The 24,385-nt window shown below is 38.7% G+C and overlaps 1 protein-coding gene across 2 annotated transcripts in view; it reads right to left on the bottom strand.

The window, feature by feature from the left end:
* Window positions 1–24,385, bottom strand: part of AUTS2 (activator of transcription and developmental regulator AUTS2) — a 1,229,496-nt gene that overhangs the window by 667,524 nt on the left and 537,587 nt on the right. For both annotated transcript variants that reach the window (XM_032757630.2, XM_032757612.2), the window contains exons 3-4: window positions 16,949–17,050; window positions 383–418 (exon numbers count right to left, since the gene is read on the bottom strand). In XM_032757630.2, coding sequence (XP_032613521.1) covers window positions 383–418; window positions 16,949–17,050 — 138 coding nt within the window. The remainder of the gene's footprint in view (window positions 1–382; window positions 419–16,948; window positions 17,051–24,385) is intronic.

A 24,385-nucleotide genomic window follows, 5' to 3' on the forward strand; every position in this document is an offset into this window, starting at 1 on the left:
TTCTTCAAGAAATCAGTTATCTCAATGCATAACCTGAATTCCATCCCCCACATGACACTTCTTACTAAAAAAGTAATTGTGGAGAAATGGTGGCACGAGCTAATCAGGGTTCCCTGTATCTCCTTACATGGCCAGGTAAGGAGCTAATGTCCTGGGTGTTAGGAACCAGGTATATACCTCGGACTTACTTAAGATCCCTAGGGCCCAGCAGGCTATGTCTTCTAAAAATAAAACAATTCCTAATAAAGAATGGAAATCAGTCTGCTCTTTAGGACTAAGAGAGAAATTCTCAGATTTTTTTTTCATATCCCAATGAGCATTCATTATAGAAGGAAATCAATGCCAATGCAAGGCACATATGCGGAAGTTGAGATAGACTTACGAAGTAGCCTGTTCCCAAGCTGGAAGGAGCTGAACTCTGCAATAAAGCATAAAGACAAAAGTGGAAAATCAGCAATGGTTTTTAACACGTTCCAATCCACACAGCTCATTACCAGCCCTTTGCAGGCTTTTCATCACTACATCACATCACCAGTGTATGCTGCCCCTTGTCATCTGCTACTGATACAAACAACATGTTGCTTAATTTTCCCCTTTACATCTCTCAACAACTCAGAGATGCTAACGTGCTATTTACTGAATTCCAAGCTTCTGCGGTGGATGTAATTGCCAATTTATTTGACAGGCAGCTGGGTAATGAATTAATGATGGCATTTCGCCCTGCACTGAGACTAAACAGACATGCATCAGCTTGCCTCCCTGACTTGCTGACATTCAATGCCCTGGTCTCAAGCTACTCAGTTTTGTGGCCGCAAAGGGGCAGGCAAGAGGAAAAAGCCCAGACTGACTTGAAAATAAAAAGCCCAGTGGGTTTGGATGACTTTTCCAGTGTGTGACCTACTTGCCAGTTTATTCCCTAAAGGCACCAGTTAGTACACACACAGTGCTTTTCAAAAATGAGACATTTTGTAAACATAATTAGTAGACTAAAATGCAAAGAATGTGTGGGCCAAGAGGAGCCGTGAAAAGCACCATTTTTCTGAAGGGTTTAAGTCACAAGAATTATCAGTTTAGGCTGTCATAGTTCTGACACACAGGGAACTTAAAAATGTTAATTCTGAAAGGAATGCAGGGCATCACTTGTTTGGGAAAAGAAGCCAAAAAAAATGTATTTTAAACTTGCCTGAGATTCTGATTTTTGTTTCTTTTTTTCTCCTAAAACCTCTCTTTATAAACTATTTAATTTTTAGCATCCTCTTCCTCTTTGTGATTAAGCTTGAAATGAAGATGAAGCAAATGCTGAATAGGTCTGCAGGTCGCAGCTAAGCATCCCTGCACCAGCCAGGCCTCTTCCCTGATGAGCCTGGGTTGGGTGTTACACCTTCCCAGGAGCAAAATGACCTCTGCCCCGATGCAACAGTTACTTTGTTCACTGCTAGCTCTTCTGCCTACATGTCCTGCCCCCTACTCTGGAAACTTCAGATAGCAGTAACCATCTGGCTTATTCATCATTGCTTCTTAGAGCTTCACACAATGACTTGCACACATGATGCATTTAATAAGGACTTATTGAATGAATGTATAAACAAATGAATGGATGGATTATGTATAAGAAAAATGGCTCAGGAGAATTTGACATCTGTAAAAATACAGCAGATGTGATTCTTCTTGATGCTAAGCTCTTTGACGAGGAAATATGGTACTGTAACTATATCTACATCAAACAAGAACAGTATGCTTCAGGGCATTCCTAAATGCAGCTCCTAAAGCAAAACTTTCTTCATCTCAGTGTTTCACATAAGCTCATGGGAATGAAGCACCATAGATGTGTGATCCTGCTCACTGGACTCAGTTTTTTAAAATCTTGCTGCATTCTTAATCCCATAAATGGTATGGAGGGAGATCCACAGTAGTCATGGAGACAACTTCTCATACCAGTGACTAGCCATACGACAGCATCACCTGTTTCCAGCACCCACAGCCCTCCATGCAGCAGCAGAAGAAAGCAAAAGCCAAGTTAGGTCTCTACCAGCTTGGAGTCATGCCCCTGGGAAGTAAACTCATTTTAGGATGAATTACTCAGAGAGATCACGGGATTTGTTTATTTCATTTCTTTCCCTTCCTGCAAATGTATTTTATCCCAGAAAGAGAAGTACTCCCACCAAACCTACTTCCCTACCCCCACATACATATCATCTTATTGTATACCAAAGAAAATTACATCCTTCAGGTCTCGGAAAGCTCTGTTATGCTCATTTTGCATATATATTGTACATTACTTGGGGAGCTGGGTGGAGAAGAGGGCTTTGTTGTGCATATTTGTTCTGGCTATTGTTTATGCAGGTCTGACTGAATGAGGGAACAGTGGGTATCATTTCAATTTCTGATGTCAACATCAAATTACTTATTTAATTTCATGCCTGGCGAAGCATTGTATAGCTACACGCAGAATCATTTCACTTCATTTGTTATGCTGTGTTTTCGTGGCGATTGGCTTGCCTTCCAACTGACAGCTTTAATTACGACATGAATTTGATTGCACTGCCGAGGAATTAACATAATGCAACAAAGCATTTAAGCACCCTGCCTTATGACCCCCCTCCCCCAGACACGAGCACACACAAACACAGACACACGAGGGAACACAGACATAAGATTCCCATATACATTAAAGGTCCACTGGAATTTGTTTCAGCATTTGCTAGAAAGCATACAGAGTCTCATATCAGGAGCCATTCACATGTGCCAACCCACTGTACTCCTTTTTTTTTTTTTTTTTAAGGGAAAAGATGCATGGTATTCAGTTTTGATTTCAGGATCGGCAGAAAACATGTGTAGAAAAACCCTCTTCTGATCGACTTTGCCAAATGTTCATGGCATTGACATCTCCCTTCTTACACCCTTTCCACCACATTTTTCTTGGCTACTTGCCAACTCCCTTCAGTCGTATCTGGAGAATTTCAACAGGAGTGACATCTATTAAATAAAGAGATTTCTGCTTGTCTAGTCCTACAACCCCAAGATTCTGACTACGGCCTTGTATTCAGTGAGATATTACGCCTGGTCACTAACCGGACCCCACCATTAAAGTATAGGTAACAGAAGTTATCAGCCACAGGGAAGTCAGAGTTTGGCTAAGGCTCATAACACGTATCATATATCCCTGAGGTCTTGCATCCAAAAGGCCCAGTAAAGAGTCTCTGTCATATATTTATAATCTAAAGTCTATATCTAAATATAGCTGCAAATATTTGGTAGCTTCAATAATTTTCCAAGACAGAAATTATATGAACGCAGGCAACAACAGATCATGCTAAAAACAAAAAAAAAGGAATGTTTAGAAACAGCAGTAATATTGTTTGAAATGTGCTGTAAGTTATTGACAGATGTATACTTAGGGATTGGTACTGTGTTTTCATTTTAGAAGACACAGTCACCAAAGAAGAGACAGTCACCAAAAGTAGGAAAGTAGACAGGTGATAATACCCTAACTATTGAACAATTTGACAAGACTCTTCTTTAATGATCAAGATCATGACTCACTGCAACCTCAAGCTCCTGGGCTCAAGTGATCCTCCTGCCTCAGCCTCCTGAGTAGCTGGGACTACAGGCGTGCAATACTATGCTCAGCTATTTTTTTTTCCCTAGAGATAGCGTCTCACTATGTTGCCCAGGCTGGTCTCAAACTCCTGGCCTCAAGTGATCCTCTTGTGTCGGCTTCCCAAGTGTTGGCATTACAGGCATGAGACACTGTGCCAAGCCTCCCCTATCAATTTCCAATAAGAAGGGAGGGCTTCCATTTTTCTTGCTTGGAGACTTCAAGCAAAGTCTGTCCAAACTATATGGCAAAAGAGGCCACAGAATACTGAAAAGGCTGTGAGTCAAACTGAGACTTGAAAATTAAGAGGTTTTTTTTAAAGAAAGAAACAGAAGTTTCCTTGGTTTCAAAAACATTTGAAATAATATCCATCCATGTTTAGGCAAATACTTTTGCTGAAAAGGGCTTCATTCTTATTTCTTCAAGTGGTAGAGTTGCCATTTCATTCATATTTTCAATGCACTAGGTAGAAATGGGAACTATTAAGAGGCTGAGAAAATAGAGTAGGAGAACATTTTAGCAGTTTGCATGAGAAGACAGGGATATGAGGAAATGCTAGCCAGCTGGCTATCTGATATGCAATTTCCGGGCTCATTATAAGCCATCTCCTGTTTAACATGGTCTTTTCATTTTGCTGGATTTTTTTTTCATATTTGACCACTGCTCCAGCAATCTCTGCAAACTACCCACCTCCATCTCATTATATTGAAAGGAGAGCTTTCTTAGAAACACTCTCTTTGTCTCAATCTTCATGCTACCATGGGCTGCAGGAACATAATGGGATGCACAATTGAAAGACATTTTCCAGGAGGGAGAATGTTGCTGCTGACATTCAAGTCTGCAAGTAGATATTCATTAAACACTTGTTCTCCTCTTCTCACTCTCCCCGCCAACTTGCCTTTCCTTCCATCTCTTCACTAAGCTATCATCGAAGCTACTCATTAAACTCATAAAGTTAACATTTCTGTTTTAACAGCATACTTACAATAAGGGATTTCAAAATTGATTATCCATCTAAAATAGATGTACTCCATTCATTATAAATCCACACAGAGAGGCCATGGCTACTGTTACAGCTCCCTGAGTACAGACAGGACACATGTGTACTCCACCCCTAGGTGAGAATGTGTGTTCTGACCCCAGGGCTAATTTAAATGGAATATTTTTAAATTCTTCCAAATCACTAATTGTGTTCAACATCCCTGGCTACCCACCTTCATGTTATGCTTTTCTCTTTTGGGAGTAAAAAGGAGAAGGACCATGCCAGGAATCACATGAACAAGTAAATTTCTTGCAAAGGTCACAAAACAAGCTCATTCACAGATCTTCCAGTAGTGTTTTAAAAACCTGAAATCTTAATCCAAAGAAACGTACCTTGGAGATAAGATTACTAATAGCCAACCAAACACACACACACACACACACAATATATTTGAATGAGAAATAAGCATATAGTTGTTGGAAGAAATCAAGTAAAAATGGAGCAACAACTTGATAAAAGCATCAGGTCTGAAAAATGCTACGTCACTTCCAACATCAATTATTCAACCTTCTGTTACGCCCACGTCAGATTGTCACCAACTCGCATCTCAGCCTTCTGGCTTCTACCTCTGATTTCATTCTTGCTCTCATCTTCATGGACAGTTCCTCATATCAAAGGCAAAATAAACATTTTAAAGTAAGAACTACAACTCCAATCCTTTTAACATAGTCCAGTGGCTTTTAAAATAATAACCTGTCATGGATTGAGCAATGTCCCCCTGTTTACATCTACCAGGAACCCCAGAGTGACTGTGGTGGTCAATTTTATGTTGCAACTTCACTGGGCCGTGGGGTGCCCAGATATTTGGTCAAACATGATTCTGGGTGTTTCTGTGATGATGTTTTTAGATGAGTTGAACACTTAAATTGATACGCTGAGTAAAGTGGATTGTCCTCCCTAAAATGGGTGAGCCTTATCCAATCAGTTGAAGGTCTGAAAAGAACAAAAGGCTGACTCTCTCCCAGATAAGAGAGAATTCCTCTTGCCTGGCTTTGACCTGGGACATCAATTCTTTATTGTGCTTTCAGATACAATAAAAACATCAGCTCTTCATGAGTTTCAAACCTGCCAGCCTTGAGACTAGAGTTATACTATAGGTTCTCTTGGGTCTCTGGCTTGCTGATTATAGATCTTGGGACTTGTCAACCTCCAAAACTGAGCCAGTTTCTCATAATAAATCATTTTCTACTGGTTCTGTTATCTTCTGCTGTGGTTCTGTTTCTGTGAAGAAGTCTAATACAATGACATAATTTGGATACAAGGTCTTTTTAGATGTACCTAATTAAGGTCATACAGCTTTAGGATGGGCGTAAATCCAATGGCTGTGTAGAAACCATGTGAAAACTAAAGAAGAGACTGGAATGATGCATCTATAAGCCAAGAACACCAAGGATCACAGGGAGGCACCAGAGGCCAGGAGAAAAAAAAGTATTCTTCCCTAGAACTTGCAGAGGGTACATAGCCCTATAGACACACTGATGTTAAATTTCTAGCCTCCAGATCTGCGAGATAATAGATTTCTGTTGTTTCCAGCCATACAGTTTGTGGCCATTCATTAAAGCAGCCCAGGAAATTAATACAACACCCAGCCTCCTTAGCATGGGCTAGAAGTTATGTGTTCAGCCACTGTGCTACTTCACTCTACTCTAGCCACACAAGCCATTTTTCTTTCCCTCAAACACAACACGCTTCTGAATCAGGGCCTCTAAGCTTGTTGTTCCTGTTGCCCAGAATGTTCTTCCCATAGATCTTCACCTGTCTACCTTCTTTTCTTTATTTAGGCCTCAGTTTTAATGTTACCTACACAGAAAGGCCTTATCTAATCACACTAGTTAAAGTAGCAACCAACTCCCACCCTTCATATTGTTTATGTCAGAAAACATTGTATTAGAAAGAATTGTAGCTATTTCTTCATAGATTTGTCTCTCCCACTAGAATGGAAACTTCATGAGGGCAGAGGCTTCACCTTGTTCTCCACTCAACCTCAAATGCCCAGACTATACCTGATGAATAAAAGAAATTTGATTGACATTTCTTGGCAACTGAAATACTGACATATCCAGGAGAATTCATAAATATATGGGACAGGAATGGAAAAAGGCATAAGCAAACTGTTAAGGAAAAGGAAAATGTGGCACAGATTTTTTTAAAAAGAGAGGAATAAAATACCACGAATCCTTGTCAGGTCGAGATTAGACTTCCTAATCTAATTATAACAATGTGGGAAGCTCATTCATGGTAGTGGCTCAGGTCTGTTTCCTCCTTAACAGTAGCTGGTCAAACAACCTGGCATGGAATAAAACCTCAATAAAGATTTCAAGAGAGGGAGGGAGGGAGGGAAGGAAGGGAGGAAGAAAGAAAGAATAGGACAGATGCTGGCATGGGTGGATGAACAGTGGCACTGTGGGATAGACAAATCAATAAAAACCCAAAGACCAGGGGAGATTTGAAGTAGGAGAAGGGGTATCTCAAAAAGAAGCAGAAAAAATGTCACAACTGTAAACAGCTACCAGAATAATAAGATTAGACAACTGTGTAGCATTAGACTCATAAGAATTTGATCCCTTTTCATTATTTTCTGAGATGTTTCAATTCCTTGAAAGATCTGAACCCTTGAAAGGTGTTAAATATTTTTCTGTCTTCTCATAACTAACAACCCAATCCAAAATTCTTTCAGAGAGAAAGGTGAAAAGAATCATATTCATATAGTCATTAAATAAAGCATTAAAGAAGTTTACTTCCACAGTGTGTTGGGAAGTGTTTGGTAGAAGTGAGGTTGAGGCTGACATAAGGAAAAGAAAAACAAAGAAAGAACAAAGAACAGAAATAAAATAGGCCAAGAGTGGAGGCTCATGTGTATAATCCCAGGGCTTTGGGAGGAGGCTGAGGAGGGTGGATTACCTGAGGCCAGGAGCTCGAGACCAGCCTGGCCAACATGGCGAAACCCCATTTCTACTAAAAATACAAAAATTAGCCAAGCATGGTGGCACATGCATATAGTCCCAGCTACTCGGGAGGCCGGGGCACAAGAAAAGTTTGAACCCAGGAGGTCAAGGTTGCAGTGAGCTCAGATCATGCCACTGCGATTCATTTTAAATAAATAAAAATAAGCAAAGGTAGGAAGATTTGAAAGTGCAAACGAGGCCAGGCACGGTGTCTTGTGCCTGTAATCCAGCACTCTGGAAGTCCGAGGAGGGTGGATTGCCTGAGGTCAGGAGTTCGAGAGCAGCGTGGCCAACATGGTAAAACCCCATCTCGACTAAAAATTCAAAAATTAGCCAGGCATGGTGGTATATGCCTGTAATCCCAGCTACTTCGGAGGCTGAGGCAGGAGAATTGCTTGAACCCAGGAGGTGGGGGTTGCAGTGAGCTGAGATCGCGCCATTGCACTCCACTCCACTCCACTCCAGCCTGGGCGACACAGCAAGACTCCATCTCGGCGGGGAAGAAGGTCACATTCTTTGCCTAAGGTCACACACAATAAATAGCAGAACTTCTATTAAATCTTGGCCTGTTTGTAATAAATGCCCATTAACATTTCATAATTTGAGGCTTGTTTATTAAAAGTTTTTTTTTTTTTTTGAGACAGAGTCTCGCTCTGTCGCCCAGGCTGGAGTGCGGTGGCGCGATCTCTGCTCACTGCAAGCTCCGCCTCCCGGGTTCACGCCATTCTCCTGCCTCAGTCTCTCCAAGTAGCTGGGACTACAGGCGCCCGCCACCACGCCTGGCTAATTTTTTTGTATTTTTAGTAGAGACGGGGTTTCACCGTGGTCTCGATCTCCTGACCTCGTGATCCGCCCACCTCGGCCTCCCAAAGTGCTGGGATGACTAGCGTGAGCCACCGCGCCCGGCCTATTAGGTTTTTAAGTAAGTTTTGCTCCTAACTTTTGACAAACTTCCTCAATTACAAAATTCTATTTAAGTTGGAAGCAATATTTTCCCCGTGAATAACTCATGGTAAACATTTATTAAATATATATTCAATTATTCCCCTTAACTCTTCCCTAGTGACTAATCTAAACAAGTTACTATGTCTCCTTGATGTGGACAATCTGAAAGTCCTTGTGGCCAATTATTCCCTCCTGGCAACATGGTCTGGGAATACACAATTTAGAAAAGCAAAGCATATTTGGGTTTTTCTTTCTTTTTTTTTAAGACAAGAGTATCACCCTGTCACCCAGGCTGGAGTGCAGTGGCACAATCTCTGCTCACTGCAACCTCCACCTCCCAAGTTCAAGCTATTTTCCTGCCTCAGCCTCCTGAGTATCTGTGCTCCACCACGCCCAGCTAATTTATTTGTAGTTTTAGTAGAGATGGGGTTTCACCATGTTGGCCAGGCTGATCTCGAACCCCTGACCTCAAATGATCTGCCTGCCTCGGCCTCCAAAAGTGCTGGGATTGCAGGCATGAGCCACCATGCCTAGCCGTATATTTGGTGTTTTTAAGCTTTACCCATGAGTCAAATTATCCAGCTACACTGCAATTCTTTATTCTTATTCTTTTGGCCTAATCAATTCAAAAAAACAAAGCTAGAATAATATAGTAATTTGATTAGCCTCACTTGAGAGTAAGTCTCAACTGCCAAAGCTCCTAAAAATATCACTAAAATGGGTGAAAGGCTGACAGAAATTTTCATCTTAGCTGAAAAACAAGTCAGGGGCATGATGGACTAATAGGGACTGAATGTATTCTCCCACCTCAGGCAACTAAAAAACTGGACAAAACATAAGAAACAGGAGTTTTTAGAAACTGGGTAAGATAGAGTAAAGGACAATAATATTTGAGAGAAGAGAAAAAAGTAGGGTGACCCTTAAAATTTTCCCACCTTACTGCCTGGAGAGTTTTCATGCCACAGCATTGCAGGGTAGGAGGTGACCCAGGTGGAGTCCCTGAGTCTTGAAGACAGAGTTGAGAATAAGGGGAGGCCAAGACAGCTGGAACTCCAAGGCAGAGGATAAGGAGGAGACAGCATCACAGAAAGCGAGAGTCATAAAAGCTGCAGAAGGTTCCCCTCTAGTTTCCACCTGATGACTAATCAGCACATCTGTGAGAGAAAAATACCCAAGGCAAGGAAAACAACCACTGGAAAGGAGGAGGAAGAACTTACAAAGCTCACCCAAAGCAGGGAATAGTTTGTTTTCCCACAATCTACAGTGGAAAAACCTTATAAGACGTTAGGGATTAGGCAGAGTACTCAGTCAGCATGGGGGAAAAATTATCTTTAGACTAAAGGTTGTTCTGGTCTTGTCCAAGAAAGTACAAAAGCAAACATTAAAAACACAAACACACACACACATATCTCCAAATAACAAAATTGTATCCCAAAATAAGTAATGTTTATAGAAACCAGAAATACCCAGCACCCAACAAGGAAAATTTTATAATGTCTGGCATTCAATAAAAAATTGCCAGGCATACAAAGAAGCAGGAAAATATGACCCATAGTGAGGAGAAAAAACAACCAATAGAAACAGGCCCAGAAATGGCACAGGTGACAAAATTAGTACACAAGGACAGTAAAAGCTGTAATAACTATTTTCCATACGTTCAATGAAGTGAAAGAAGAATAAGCATAATAAGAACTAATAGGGGATTTTTAAAGAAAAAACAAAAACCAGTAGTAGTCTTTGACTCTACCTTCTTACTCTCTGATAGGCATTAAAGAAGACTGAAGCTGGGCTGGGCGCGGTGGCTCACGCCTGCAATCCCAGCACTTTGGGAGGCCAAGGAGGGTGGATCATGAAGTCAGGAGTTTGAGACCATCCTGGCCAATATGGTAAAACACTGCCTCTACTAAAAATACGAAAATTAGCTGGGCGTGGTGGCACATGCCTGTAATCCCAGCTACTCAGGGGACTGAGGCAGAAGAATCGCTTGAACCAGGGAGTCGGAGGTTGCAGTGAGCCAAGATCATGCCACTGCATTCCAGCCTGGCGACAGAGCGAGACACCATCTCAGAAAAAAAAAAAAAAAGATTGAAGCTGGGCCCCTTCCTTACACCATATACAAAAACCAACTCAAGATGGATTAAAGACAAGTATAAAACCCAGAACTATAAAAACCCTGGAAGACAACCTAGGCAGTACTATGCTGCACATAGGAAAGGGCAAAGATTTCATGACAAAGTCATCAAAAGCAATCACAACAAAGAGAAAAATGGACAACTGGGATCTAATTAAACTTAAGAGCTTCTGCACAGCAAAAGAAACTATCAACAGAGTAAACAGACAACCTACAGAATAGGAGAAAATATTTGCAAACTACGCATCTGACAAAGGTCTAATATCAAGCATCTATAAGGAGCTAAACAAATTTACAAGATAAAACCAAACAACTCTATTAAAAAGTGGGCAAAGAACATGAAGAGATACTTTTCAAAAGAAGACATATATGCAGCCAACAAGCCTGTATAAAAAAAGCTCAATATCACTGATCATCAGAGAAATGCAAATCAAAAACTACAATGAGATATCATCTCACCAGTCAAAATGGCTATTATTAATATAAAAATGTCAAAAAACAACAGATGCTGGCAAGGTTGCAGAGAAAAGGGAACACTTATAAACTATCGGTGGGAGTGTAAATTAGTTCAACTATTGTGGAAAGCAATATGATGATTCCTCAAAAGCTAAAAGCATAACTACCATTTGACCCAGCAATCCCATTACTGGATATAAACCCATAAGAATATAAATCATTCTACCATAACAACACATGCATGCAAATGTTCACTGCAGCACTATTCACAATAGCAAATACATGGAATCCACCTAAATGCCCATCAATCCCAGATTAGATAAAGAAAATTTGGTATATGTAAACCACGAAAATACTACATTGCCATAAAAAACAACAAGATCATGTCTTTTGCAGGAACATGGACAGTGCTGGAGGCTACTATCCTCAGCAAACTAATGTAGGAACAGAAAACCAAATACCGCACGTTTTCACTTGTAAATGAGAGCTAAATAATAAGAACTTATGAACACAGACAGGGAAACGATAGACACTAGGGTCTGCTTGAGGGTGAAAGGTGGTAAGAGGGAGAGGAGTAGAAAAGATAACTATTGGGTACTGGGTGATGAAATAATTTGTACAACAAACCTCTGTGACATGAGTTTACCTATGTTACAAACCTTCACATGCACCCCCAAAACTAAAAGTAAAAAATAAATTGTTAATTCTCTTTCAAGCAAAAATGGGGCATCTTTATTCTCTAAAATATTGCACAGGCAGGTGTTGCTTTGGTATCCAAAAGAATCATTCTGTGGGTTGGTTTGTTCAAAGCTTTCATCTTGGCCAAACATGGTGGCTCACGCCTGTAATCCCAGTGCTTTGGAAGGCCAAGGCAGGTGGATCACCTGAGGTCAGGAGTTTGAGACCAGCCTGGCCAACATGGTGAAACCCATCTCTACTAAAAATACAAAAAATTAGCTGGGCATGGTGGCGAGCACCTGTAATCCCAGCTACTCAGGAGGCTGAGGCAGGAGAATCGCTTGAACCCAGGAGGTGGAGGTTGCAGTGAGCCACGATTGTGCTGCTGCACTCCAGCCTGAGCAACAAGAGTGAAACTCTGTGTCAAAGAAAAAAAAAAAAAAAGCTTTCATCTCAGCAGATTTCAGATTGCCATAGTGCTTGACACAGGACTCTGCAACCTCAGACCTGCACATGAGTGAGGGAAATGTGACTAGAGATCTCAAAACATTTCACTAAATATGTCCATGTTTTGAGTCATTTTTCTTTCTTTCCGTTTTAGTAATGTTGCAAAAAGTGTGAATTTTAATAATTAATGAACAATATGCCCACTATATGCCCACAAATTTTTTTCATAATTTTAAAATATAATAAACAATATGAATTGGAAGTGTTTCACTGACTGGCTTGACATAAGACTGACAGGATTTTATAATGTCTGGTATCCAAGGAAAAATTGCCAGGCATACAAAGAAGCAGGAAAATATGACCCACAATGAAGAGAAAAAATAACCAATAGAAACAGGACCAGAAATGACACAGGCGACACAATTAGTAGACAAGGATGGTAAAAGTTATAACTATTTTCCATATTTTCAATGAAGTGAAAGCAGAATAAGCATTATTACAGCCCTAATTATTTTTACGTTTTTAACAGATCACCATTTTTTAATTGTGTAATTCAGTGGCATTAATTACATTCAAAACATTGAGCAACTGTCATGACTACCTATTTCCAAAACATTGTTATCATCCCCAAAAAGAAACTCTGTAACCAATAAGCAATAGCTTTCCTCCCTCCCACTCTCCATCCAACAAATTCCTGGTAAGTTCTATTCTACTTTATGTCTCTATGAATTTGCCTATTCCAGATACCTCATATAAGTGGAATCATACAATATTTGTCCTTCTTTGTCTTGCTTTTATTTAGCATGATATTTTTAAAGTTCATCCATATCGTGGTATATATTACAATGCCAATCTTTTTTATGGCTGAGTATATCCCATTGTGTGCCTATCAGCCAAGCTGTCACGTTTTGTTTATCAATTCATTTGTTGAGAAACACATGGGTTGTTTCTACTTTTTGGCTACCGTAAATAATGCTGCAGTGAACACTGGCTCTGTTTAAGTTAATGTTTTCCATTCTTTGGGGTATATACCTAAAAGTGAAATTCCTGGGTCATATGGTAATTATATGTTTCAGCTTTTTGAAGACTGCCAAGCTGTTTTCTATAGTGGCTGCATCATTTTACATTCCCACCAGTAATGTATGAATATTCCAACTTTTCCACATCCTTGCCAACACTTCTTATTTTTCATTCTCTTTTTAAAAGCATAACCATCCTACTAGGTATAAAATGATAATCTCGTTACAGTTTTAATTTGCATTTCTCTAATACCTAATGATTTTCAGCATTTTTCAAGTACCTCTTCTTTGTACTTCTTTGTAGAAATATTTCTCAAATTCTTTGCCAATTTTTGCATTAGGTTATCTTTTTATTATTGAGTTGTAGTTCTTTACACGTTCTGTAGAGTAAGCACCACTTATATGATCTGCAAATCTTTTCCCCATTTTGTAGGCTGTCTTTTTACTTTCTTGATAATGCTCTTTGGTGTGCAGAAGTTTTTAATTTTGATGAAGTCCAATTTATTTTCTCTTTCGTTGTACATGCTTTTGGTGTCACATCTGATAAGCCACTGACAAATTGAAGGTCATGAAGATTTACCTGTATATTTTCTTCTAAGAGTTTTATGGTGTTCACATTTATATTTTGGTCATTGATTCATTTTAAGTTTATTTTTGTACATAGTGCGATATAGGAGTCCAACTTCATTCTTTTGCACATATAAATCCAGTTGTCTCAACACCATCTGTTGAAGAGAAAATTCTTTCCCCATTGAAGTGTCTTGGCACTCTTGTTAAAACTCAGTTAGGCATATAAGTATGGGCTTCCTTCTGGGCTCTCCATTCTACTCCATTGGTCTGTATGTCTAGTATTAGGCCAGCACCATACTGTTTTGATTAACTGTAGCTTTGCAGTGAGTTTTGAGGTTGGTTAAGTGTGAGTCCTCTAACTTTGCTCTTTTTCCAGACTGTTGGTTATTAAGGCCTCATGCCATTTCATATGTATTTGAGAATCTGCTTTTCCATTTTTGCAAAAAAAAGGTTGTTGGAATTATGATAGACATTGCACTGAATCTATAAATAGCTTAGGGTAGTACTGACATCTTAATAATACTGTCTTTCTGTTCATGAATATGGAATGTCTTTTGTCAATTTCTTTTTATCTAACAGAAAGTGAGTTACAGGAAACAAGCCAAAAGACCCAATGGCAGCTCTAGTCCCCTAAACTAACATGGCGTTCATTTCTCTACACTATGAAGAAAATATGACTGACTAACCCTGGAATAATTTCCAGGGTCAATGAGATCTTACATTAAAAGTATAACAAAAATCTCAGAAAAACAGCTATTTAAACATTAAGTATTATTGCTAACAACTTAGATAAGAAAAGTTGTCATGGTTTTATGATTGTATAGCTCCATCACAAAATTAATCAAACACATGGACACACAATAAAACATATTCTTACACACAGAAACACACACACAGTAAAAGACTGTTAGTACTCTTTATTTATATAACTTTGATATTATATCACAGAAGAAGGGGAGGTTATTATCTATAACTAATATATTAAAATAACATAAAAATAATTACACTTTATTCCATTTAATTCCTGTAAGAATATAGTATCTCATACAACATCTCATCATAAACCTCACAAACTTTCATGAGAAGTGCAGGAATGTGATTGTATCTTGGAATTGTCTACCTTGGCTGATGGAGAGATGGATGTGGTATTATCATAGAGAACTGCTCAGTGTGCTACAGCGGTCTCCAACCATTTATGTTAGTAGACATCTCTCAGTAAAAAAAGTTTTGAGTATACACTCCTTAAATCCATGTATTTAAAAATTATAGACATCAACTATTCCCCGCTCATTAAATTGAATACTAGTAAAGTTTAATTTCTTTTTTTTAAAAAAAAGTACTAATATTTTCTTTCTGGAACTCAATGAATCATCTTGCACTCTATAATGAACAGCGCACTGCTTTAGAGTATGGTGTTTTTTTAAAAAATGGAGAAAATAAAGGATTTTGCTTCTCATTACATATTCTTTATTTATTCTTAATACTCAGACACTCTGAAATGCTATCTCTTTTTTTCATGGTGCTACTCTCTCACTTATTCTGTTAATGCTAGACCATCCTGGCCAACATGGAGAAACCCCATCTCTACTAAAAATACAAAAATTAAGCCAGGCGCGGTGGCTCACAGCTCTAATCCCAGCACTTCGGGAGGCTGAGGTGGCAGATCACGAAGTCAGAAGTTCAAGACCAGCCTAGCCAATATGGTGAAACCCCGTCTCTATTAAAAATACAAAAATTAGCTGGGCGGGGTGGCACGTGCCTGTAATACTCAGGAGGCTGAGGCAGGAGAATCACTTGAACTCAGGAGGCGAAGGTTGCAGTGAGCCGAGATCAGGCCACTGCACTCCAGTCTGGTGACAGAGCAAGACTCTGTCTCAAAAAAAAAAAAAATCTCTTTACTTGATCCATTTCACAAAAGAATTTCCAAGTGTTGCTCTTGAGGTACAGATGAGTTAAGAATGCTGATATATGGCTGGGCGTGGTGGCTCACACCTACAATCCCAGCACTTTGGGAGGCCGAGGCAGGCAGATCATCACAAGGTCAAGAGATCAAGACCATCCCGGCCAACACGGTGAAACCCCGTCTCTACTAAAAACACAAAAATTAGCTGGACGTGGTGGCGTGTGCCCGTAGTCCCAGCTACTCGGAAGGATGAGGCAGGAGAATAGCTTGAATCTGGGAGGCAGACGTTGCAGTGAGCCAAGATCACACCACTGCACTCCAGCCTGGTGACAGAGTGAGACTCCGTTTCAAAAAAAAAAAAAAAAACTGCTGATATACGACATATGAGTAAAGAAGGCAAGAGAGTCCAAAGAGGGGTAGGTGGTTCTCAGAAGCAACAGGGGGGAAACTTGCCCTGTTGGTGGACAGGAGACTGGAGAACAATTAAAATCACATCTAGAGGGCAAATAGATATCTCAAGAAGTATGATGCATTCTCACAAGGTTTTCCTTCCAGAAATGCAACGGGAATTAATTAATTAATTAATTTATTTATTTATTTATTTATTTATTTATTTTGAGACGGGGTCTTGCTCTGTCACCCAGGCTGAGTACAGTGGCGCAATCTCGGCTCACCACAAACTCTGCCTCCCGGGTTCACAGATTCTTCTGTCTCAGCCTCCCAACTAGCTGGGATTACAGGCATGCACCACCACATCCGGCTAATTTTGTATTTTTAGTAGAGATGGGGTTTCTCCATGTTGTTCAGGCTGGTCTCAAACTTCCGGCCTCAGGTGATCCACCTGTTTTAGCCTCCCAAAGTGCCAGAATTACAGGCTTGAGCCACCGTGCCCAGCCTTGTTGTTTCTAAGATAACAAATAGTTCCTCCTACCTAACGATTTGTCAAAATACATTTTTGCTCAAACGACATTTTAGAATGACACCATAACTACAATGCTCAAATAGGTATACAAAGATAATGTGAACCGCAATGCTTGGGTAGACAAAAAATTCTAAAGATGAGGGAAAGTTATGTAATTCAGACTTGAACCCAATGGGGGGTGTGTGTGTGTGTGTGTGTGTGTGTGTGTGTGTGTGTGTGTGTGTGTGTGTCCTAGTGGTTTTGGTTAATTTTGTTTTGTTTTGTTTTGTTTTTGTTTTTTACTTAAACTTACATCGCTGAGCCTTTCCCGAGAGCTGCTCCGGTGGAAGCCCTTGGATTCTCCACTGGCACTTTCACTGTCACTGTCCCTGCAGCTGTTCTGTCCCGGCTTGAGCTAAAGGCAAAAGAAAAGAGAAAAAAGGAAAAAGTTAGTGGTCCGCTTCTTAGTTCCTGTTTTTGATCCTTGTCAAGAGTCAACAGCCAGGCACGGTGGCTCACGCCACTGAGGCAGAGGTAGGAGGATCACGAGGTCAGGAGTTTGAGACCAGACTGACCAATGAGGTGGAAACCCCATCTCTACTAAAAATGCAAAAATTAGCTGGGCATGGTGGCGCGTGCCTGTAATCTCAGCTACTCAGAAGGCTGAGGCGGGAGAATCACTTGAACCTGGGAGGCAGAGGTTGCAGTGAGCTGAGATTGCGCCAGTCCACTCTTGCCTGGGCGACAGAGTGAGACTCTGTCTCAAAAAAAAAAAAAAAAAAGTGAACAATTTAAGGTTCTGATCTTTAATATTATTCTCAGTTTCTGAATACTGCCAGGCAAGCTGCCATAGAAAAAATACAGAGGGTAGAATAAGCAAAATATTCACCATGAAATGTCAATGTAGAGAACAGAGTGGGCAAGCCTTAAATAAACACCTAAAAAGCCAAACCTCAAGGTCCATAAATTAGAAAGCAGTCTTTCCATCAAATTTTTTCTTCTGTTCCACTGCAATTATTTTTAATAATGAAAAGACCAAAAATGTTGAATAAACTAAAGTGAGATTACACCAACTATGATTTCTTACCTTTTTTCTTCTGTCTTGTCTCAAAAAAAGAAACAAATCAGAGCAAAATAAAATAAAGTTTTCTTCTCCTAGGAAAAAATGATAGATGCTGTGATGTTATCCTTCAAACACTGGGATGGCACCTAATGATCTTGTTTATTGAGATAACATCCTGGAGGTTTCTTACTACGTATGTAAAAGAACCAATGAAGACCTATAGATGAAGTAAATTAAATCAGCACTTATTCAACAAATAATGTATTAAGTGCCACATCTGGGCTAGAACTAAGTGCTGAAGATACGGTACTACACCAAAAAAACAAAACAAAAGTCATCTCATGAAGTTTACATTCTAGTGGTTTCTACACATTTAACAAGCTCTGGTTTTCCATTAAAAATGAACAAAGACATAAAATTGAAAACCATCTGTCTACATGAGACTGTAAGTCACAAATATATGGAGTACTGGTCTACAATATCATCACCAACCACATTTTCAGAAACACCAAGCAATGTAGTACAGGTTACAAGTCACAGCCCCTTGACAATGTTTCCAATATAACAAGAAAAAGGCAGTACGAGATAAGCAAATACAACACCACAAGGAAATACATGTTCAATGAAACCAAAAAGTTGCCAGGGAGGTTCAGAGAAGTGATTTCTGAAGCCTTGGATTTTAAAAGTAGATTAAACTCACATGGCTGAGAGGACAGTGAAAGACACTCCATTGAGGTGAAAAGCAGAAAGCAAAGACAGAAAAAGCAACATGCTGGGAAATGATCAGCAGTCTCATTTGAAACAGAGTTCCTTTGGGGAGACAATAACAAGAAACATTAGAGATGGGTGCATGAATGAAAACATGGAAAATCTCAAATTAGACATAAGCTCCATTTTTCTAGACAGGAGGAAACTTCAAAGAATAGAACAGGCAATAAGTAGCAAACTTTTGCCTGCAGGATTTCAAGTGGCTGTGGTGCCAAGGGGAAGATGAAACCAAGATGAACAGAGTGAGGCTGAATCAACATTCCTTGTAGTCTTTAAAGACTACATTTCAGACCTCACTTTTGGTCATACCATTCACAGTCAGCTTTCCCCAAGTCTCCAAAACAAGGCATTCTTTTTTGCTATCATCCTTTCCAGAAATTCACTTTTATCACTTTCTTCTAAAATCCCTTTCTCCAGGAAGTCTTCTGTAAAGGAGCCCCGAAAATTGATGCTAATTTTACTCTGTATCCTTCCCGAGCTCTTAAGTACTTAGTTTTCTCCTCAGTTAATGCTAAACTTCCTCATTCTAAGTTAATTCAGATTCAAGTTGTATGAGGCTTTTGTTATTACTATGGAATAAAAGCTCCGAATATTGTCATTCTCTTCAATTTTTCACTTTTATATTGATAATAAAGGAGAGATTTAATCTACAATGAACATCACCTTGTCTCCATTTCCTGAACTTTTCTTGTCCATTCCTGCTCTGCATTTATTTCACACCATATTCCCTCTGGAATGTTCACCCTTACCTTCTCTTTGCTTCTGATGTCAAGATGTTTTTTAAAGTTCAGATCTCACCTCCTCTGTTATGGTCTTTGAAGAGCTCTTTCTTTCCATTATTTATTTTTTTAATATGCCTTCAAAATTTAGCTAGCACGTCATTCTTCATTAAATGCCTTTGATAATTATGACACATTTTTAAAGCTCAAAAAGCCTATTGTTATAACATACTTATACTGATAATAAAGTTTGCATGTGGCATGGGCCCTCCAATTCATAAGCAGTATCAAACTCTTATCCCACTGATTCTGAGTTAAGTAATGGCAGGTAGAACTACCTCCAAGGTATGGATGAAAAAACCAATTCTCAGTGCACAGTTAGATGTTTACATTTGACATGAAGTAATGATTCTGCAGCATATTAGTATTCTCCACATAATATGTTCTAAATTTATATGTGGTACCTGACTATAGTACGTTCACAAAGAAAATAATCTTGTTAGGTGATATTTGATCAACACCTTTATGGCTGAGCACAGTGGCTCATGCCTATAATCCCAGCACTGTGGGAGGCTGAAGTAGGGGGATCACTTGAGCCCAGGAGTTGGAGACCAGCCCAGAAAACATAGCAAGACCCCGTCTCTATTTAAAAAACTAATAATAAAAACTCAGTTCCCAACTTAGATGAGAGATACATATCCAGCTGGGAACTAAGAATATAAAGAACGTCAAGGCTTTTCCTAATATCCAACTGGCTTAACAAAACCTGGATATTGCACCTGGGCCTTTTCCATGCTTCTTCATGAAAGGAAAATGATGACTTTACCAAGGCACAAAAACAGACTTCAATGGCCCTGACATAAATTATCTGACTAAATGTTGATCTAGGCTAAGGGCAAAACCCAAGAAGGACTGAGAGGAAGCAGCCTGCTAGCCTTCCTAGTGCCCTGCCAGCAAAAAACACTTCAGTGAATTCTCTTCAGAGAGCCTTACATAAAATCCACCCCTACACCACCCCTTTCTCCTCCAAAGCCAGGCTCAAGTTTAAAGGAAACTTAGGATTTTAAGCTGTCAGACAGCTCAGTATTTCAAAGAAATGAACTGACTACAGTAAGTACTAAAGCTAAACCACAAGATTTCAGGCAAAGAAGTATTCATTTCTAATCCCATGAATATATTTTCTTTCTTTTTTTTTCTGAGATGGAGTTTTGCTCTTGTTGCCCAGGCTGGAGTGCAATGGTACCATCTCTGCTCACCACAACCTCCGCCTCCCCGGTTCAAGCGATTCTCCTGCTTCAGCCTCCCGAGTAGCTGGGATTACAGGCATGACAGCCATGTGCCACCATGCCCAGCTGATTTTCTATTTTTAGTAGAGATGGGGTTTCTCCATGTTGGTCAGGTTGGTTTTGAACCCCCGAGCTCAGGTGATCTGCCCACCTCGGCCTCCCAAAGTGCTGGGATTACAGGCATGAGCCACCACGCACAGCCGAATATATTTTCAAACTAGCATTTTAGCCACATCCAGTGGATCATTTGGGGTAGCATAACTAACTCAGAAGTTGTAATCCTTCACCTGAAATTCCCAGCTATTACCTACAACCAAGAAACATCACAAAGGCCAGGTGCTGGCTTAAACATTTAAAGAGCTAAGAAAAATTGATCTGCTTGCATTGATTTGTATGAGCATCCATGGCAGCTATTACAAGAAAGCTTTTCTTATAACTGATGCAGTAAGATTTCTTACCATCAGCCTTTACATACTTCATTCAGGACCTTGTTTATTTAAAAATTACTATAACCCACTCTCTGTTGTGAGAAGCTTCTTCCCATTAGAGTATTACATACTCAATAGTTTGGGTACCAGAACGAGAACAAAATATGCAAAATGAAAGCAAGCTGGTATCTGGCATGAGTGGCAGTAATTCTATCAATGAGATTAACATCTTTTATAAAATATAAGAAGCTAGTTTGTTTTTCATTAGATTTCACTGTGAACAATATATGCTCCAAATTCTGAAATTGTGATCCCATTACAGTGTTAACTGTTATTAATGGCTAACTAGGAAAATAACGATCCACAGTTATATCACTGCTAATGAACATGTAACAAAGTTCCATCACTCTAGACTGCATGAAGGTATAGCAATTCTGTGCGCATCTGCTCGGCATTTGTGAGCTGGGCTATCCCATTCTTTTCAGCTTGGATATGGAGAGTTTCAAAAAGATGCTACATGCCGAGTAGGTGTCATTAATCCATCAAACAAAATTTACAGAAGGATAAATTATGTGGAGAATATATCTATGCCTGGAATTTGAGAGGAATGATGCGAATTATGCAGGCAATGTAGAAGACTGTCCAAATGGAATCTCCTTCCACAAATTTGGTTCCCCAAAGTAGCACATACCCTTTTTCAGACTGCTGAGTTTTTCTGTAGGAATGTAAATGAACTCTATGCAAAATTTGGGGAATGTTTCAGTAAGCTCAAAAGATTCTCCTTTTTCAAGAAAATTTTAATATACCCATAGACTTCACTACCATCAAAGCAGCCAAGTATTTAATCTTGAAAAATACTATTTTTATTTTTCAAGATAAAATTGTCCCCAAATTGGGAAAGTATCATGGATTGGATAGAATTTGTACTATTTTATTCCTTAAGTTTTAAAGGGTATTTCAGATGAGAGGCACATGAACCAAACTAAAAAACTTAATGAAAAATGCTGATGAATCAAAATAAGCAAACACAAAATAACTACAATAAGTAAAATTATAAAGTTGGATAGAAAAACTGTTTTTTAAAAAAGAAAACTATATTGTACCTTTAAGGGTACAGTGCCAAGTTGTGAATAAAAGCTAAAATTATTTTAACAAATTTTGGACACAAGGGCAGGGCAAGGAATTTTTCTGGGATCACAGAATCAAAGGTTCTTTTGTTATCATCTACAACAGTTAGAGAAATTGTTTTAAGTAACAATTTGATAATCTTGAAGCTAACCATTAGTAAAATTTAAATGTTAAAAATATTTGCCTTCCAAATAATTATCAAATATAAAATGACTCAAATCATAATAGAGAAAGGAAAAGAAAATAAGAAAAGTGGCAAGAAAGCAAAGTGTAAAACAAAGTGTTCTGATAATAATATAAATACATTAAGCTCCCATTTAAAAATAAAAGTCTGGTTTGTGCTGGGTAAGACAGACAGATGGACAGATATATAGATCAATCAACAGATTGATGTCCCATTATTTATTAGCTACAAAGAACACCTAAATTTAAAAAAAGAGAGAGGGAAAAGGACAAAAGGTTAGAAATAAATAGGTAAAAAATCACCTGTCAAAGTCATTTTATAGTGATGAAAGGTACAGTCTTTACCTTTTATAACTCTTATACTAAAGTTCTAAGTTATAAACCATTATACAAAACTATATAAAGTAAAAAATATTCTAAATAATAAAAGAAAGCAAAAGAAGTTAGGAGCCTTTAGTGTTCTACTAATCAAGGAACAAGAAAACAAAACAATGAAAAAGGACGCAGAGGTTAAAAAATGAAGTTTGACTTAGTTAATATACAGTAAATTGGGTAACTTAGAGAGACACACCTAGAGGATCTATGGGACATTACCACCAACTGAAAATGTACTAGGGTAACAAAGAATATAAGAATAAATGTCAAAATGTAAAAATTATATGAACAGACTTCTCTAATGATAAAAAGTAATAACAGCATTTTATGTTGAATATCCATATCACCTAAAGAATTTTTTTAAAGTCTCTCTACAATTAACTGAATAAAAGACAAAATCACACATATACCATTTAAAAATTAAGAAAATGAAAATTATAAATATATAAATTTTAAAACTTATGTTGTAAAATCTTTGCTAGAAGTTAACTCATGGACTTAATGTATTTTCTATTAAATGTGAAAGAATAGAAATAAATGGCCTAATTATAAAGATTGAAATGAATAAAAAAGAAATAAGACAAAAAGGTAAGTATAGGTAAAATCAGAGGAAGAGAATTCTAAAAACGAGAAGAACATCATTAGAAATTAAAATATTGTACAGTTAGTAAACTATAGTATAATCTGGGGGGAACCCATAAAGATATGAGATACACCTCTAACACATCTAAGTAAAAAAGAGATGGCAAGTAAAATAAAAAATAGATAAATTTCTAAATACAGAAGTAAACATTCTGCAGTGATACTTTCAAAACCATAATTAAACAGTCTAAAGTTTTTAAGAAGATTTAACAACATTTGTTCCAGAACATGAAAAAATATGGAAAGCTAATTTGTGTCAAAATCTGGTGACAAAACAAAAAATGAAACTATGGGATGACCTTCCTAATTTAAAAAGCTGCAAAAATCTGAAGAAATACAGCAAATTAAATTTAATAATATATTAAAGTATAGCTCACCAGGATTTTTTACAAGAATTTATGATTCTACCAATTTGCAAATGGTCACAAGGGAAATTTTTGAGGTGGTGGCAATGTTGTATGGTGATGATTGCATAACTCTTTAAGTTTACTAAAATTAATTAGCTTGTGCCCTTATAATGAGTGAATTTTATGGTATCTAACTTATATTCTAAAAAAGTAGTTTATTATAGAAAGGAAAGATCCCATCAGTTTAATTTCTTACTCCAGAAAGTCAGGATCCTGTTAATAGTTCACTTGATTAGGTCAGGCTTACAGAAGAACTTCCTTTCATAAAGTCAACTGTGCTATATAAGAAAACATGGGAGTAAATAAGGGACAAGTACTTTTAGGGTCATCTTGGAACTCTGCCTACCATGGTGGATTTTAAATAAGAAAGTTAGGGCTGGGTGCGGTGGCTCACACCTATAATCTCCCAGCACTTTGGGAGGCCGAGGCAGGCGGATCACGAGGTCAGGACATCAAGACCATCCTGGCTAACACGGTGAAAACCCGTCTCTACTAAAAACACAAAAAAAATAGCCCGGCATGGTGATGGGCGCCTGTAGTCCCAGCTACTGGAGCCGGGCCTGAGGCAGGAGAATGGTGTGAACCTGGGAGGCGGAGCTTGCAGTGAGCTGAGATCGCGCCACTGCACTCCAGCCTGGGTGACTGGATGACAGAGCGAGACTCTGTCTTAAAAAAAAAAAAAAAAAAAAAGAAAGAAAGAAAGAGAGAGAAAGAAGAAAGAAAGAAAGAGAAAGAAAGAAAAAGAGAGAGA

Source organism: Hylobates moloch, unplaced genomic scaffold, assembly GCF_009828535.3.
Source record: "Hylobates moloch isolate HMO894 unplaced genomic scaffold, HMol_V3 SCAFFOLD_1, whole genome shotgun sequence".
NCBI classification, from domain to species: Eukaryota; Metazoa; Chordata; class Mammalia; order Primates; family Hylobatidae; genus Hylobates; species Hylobates moloch.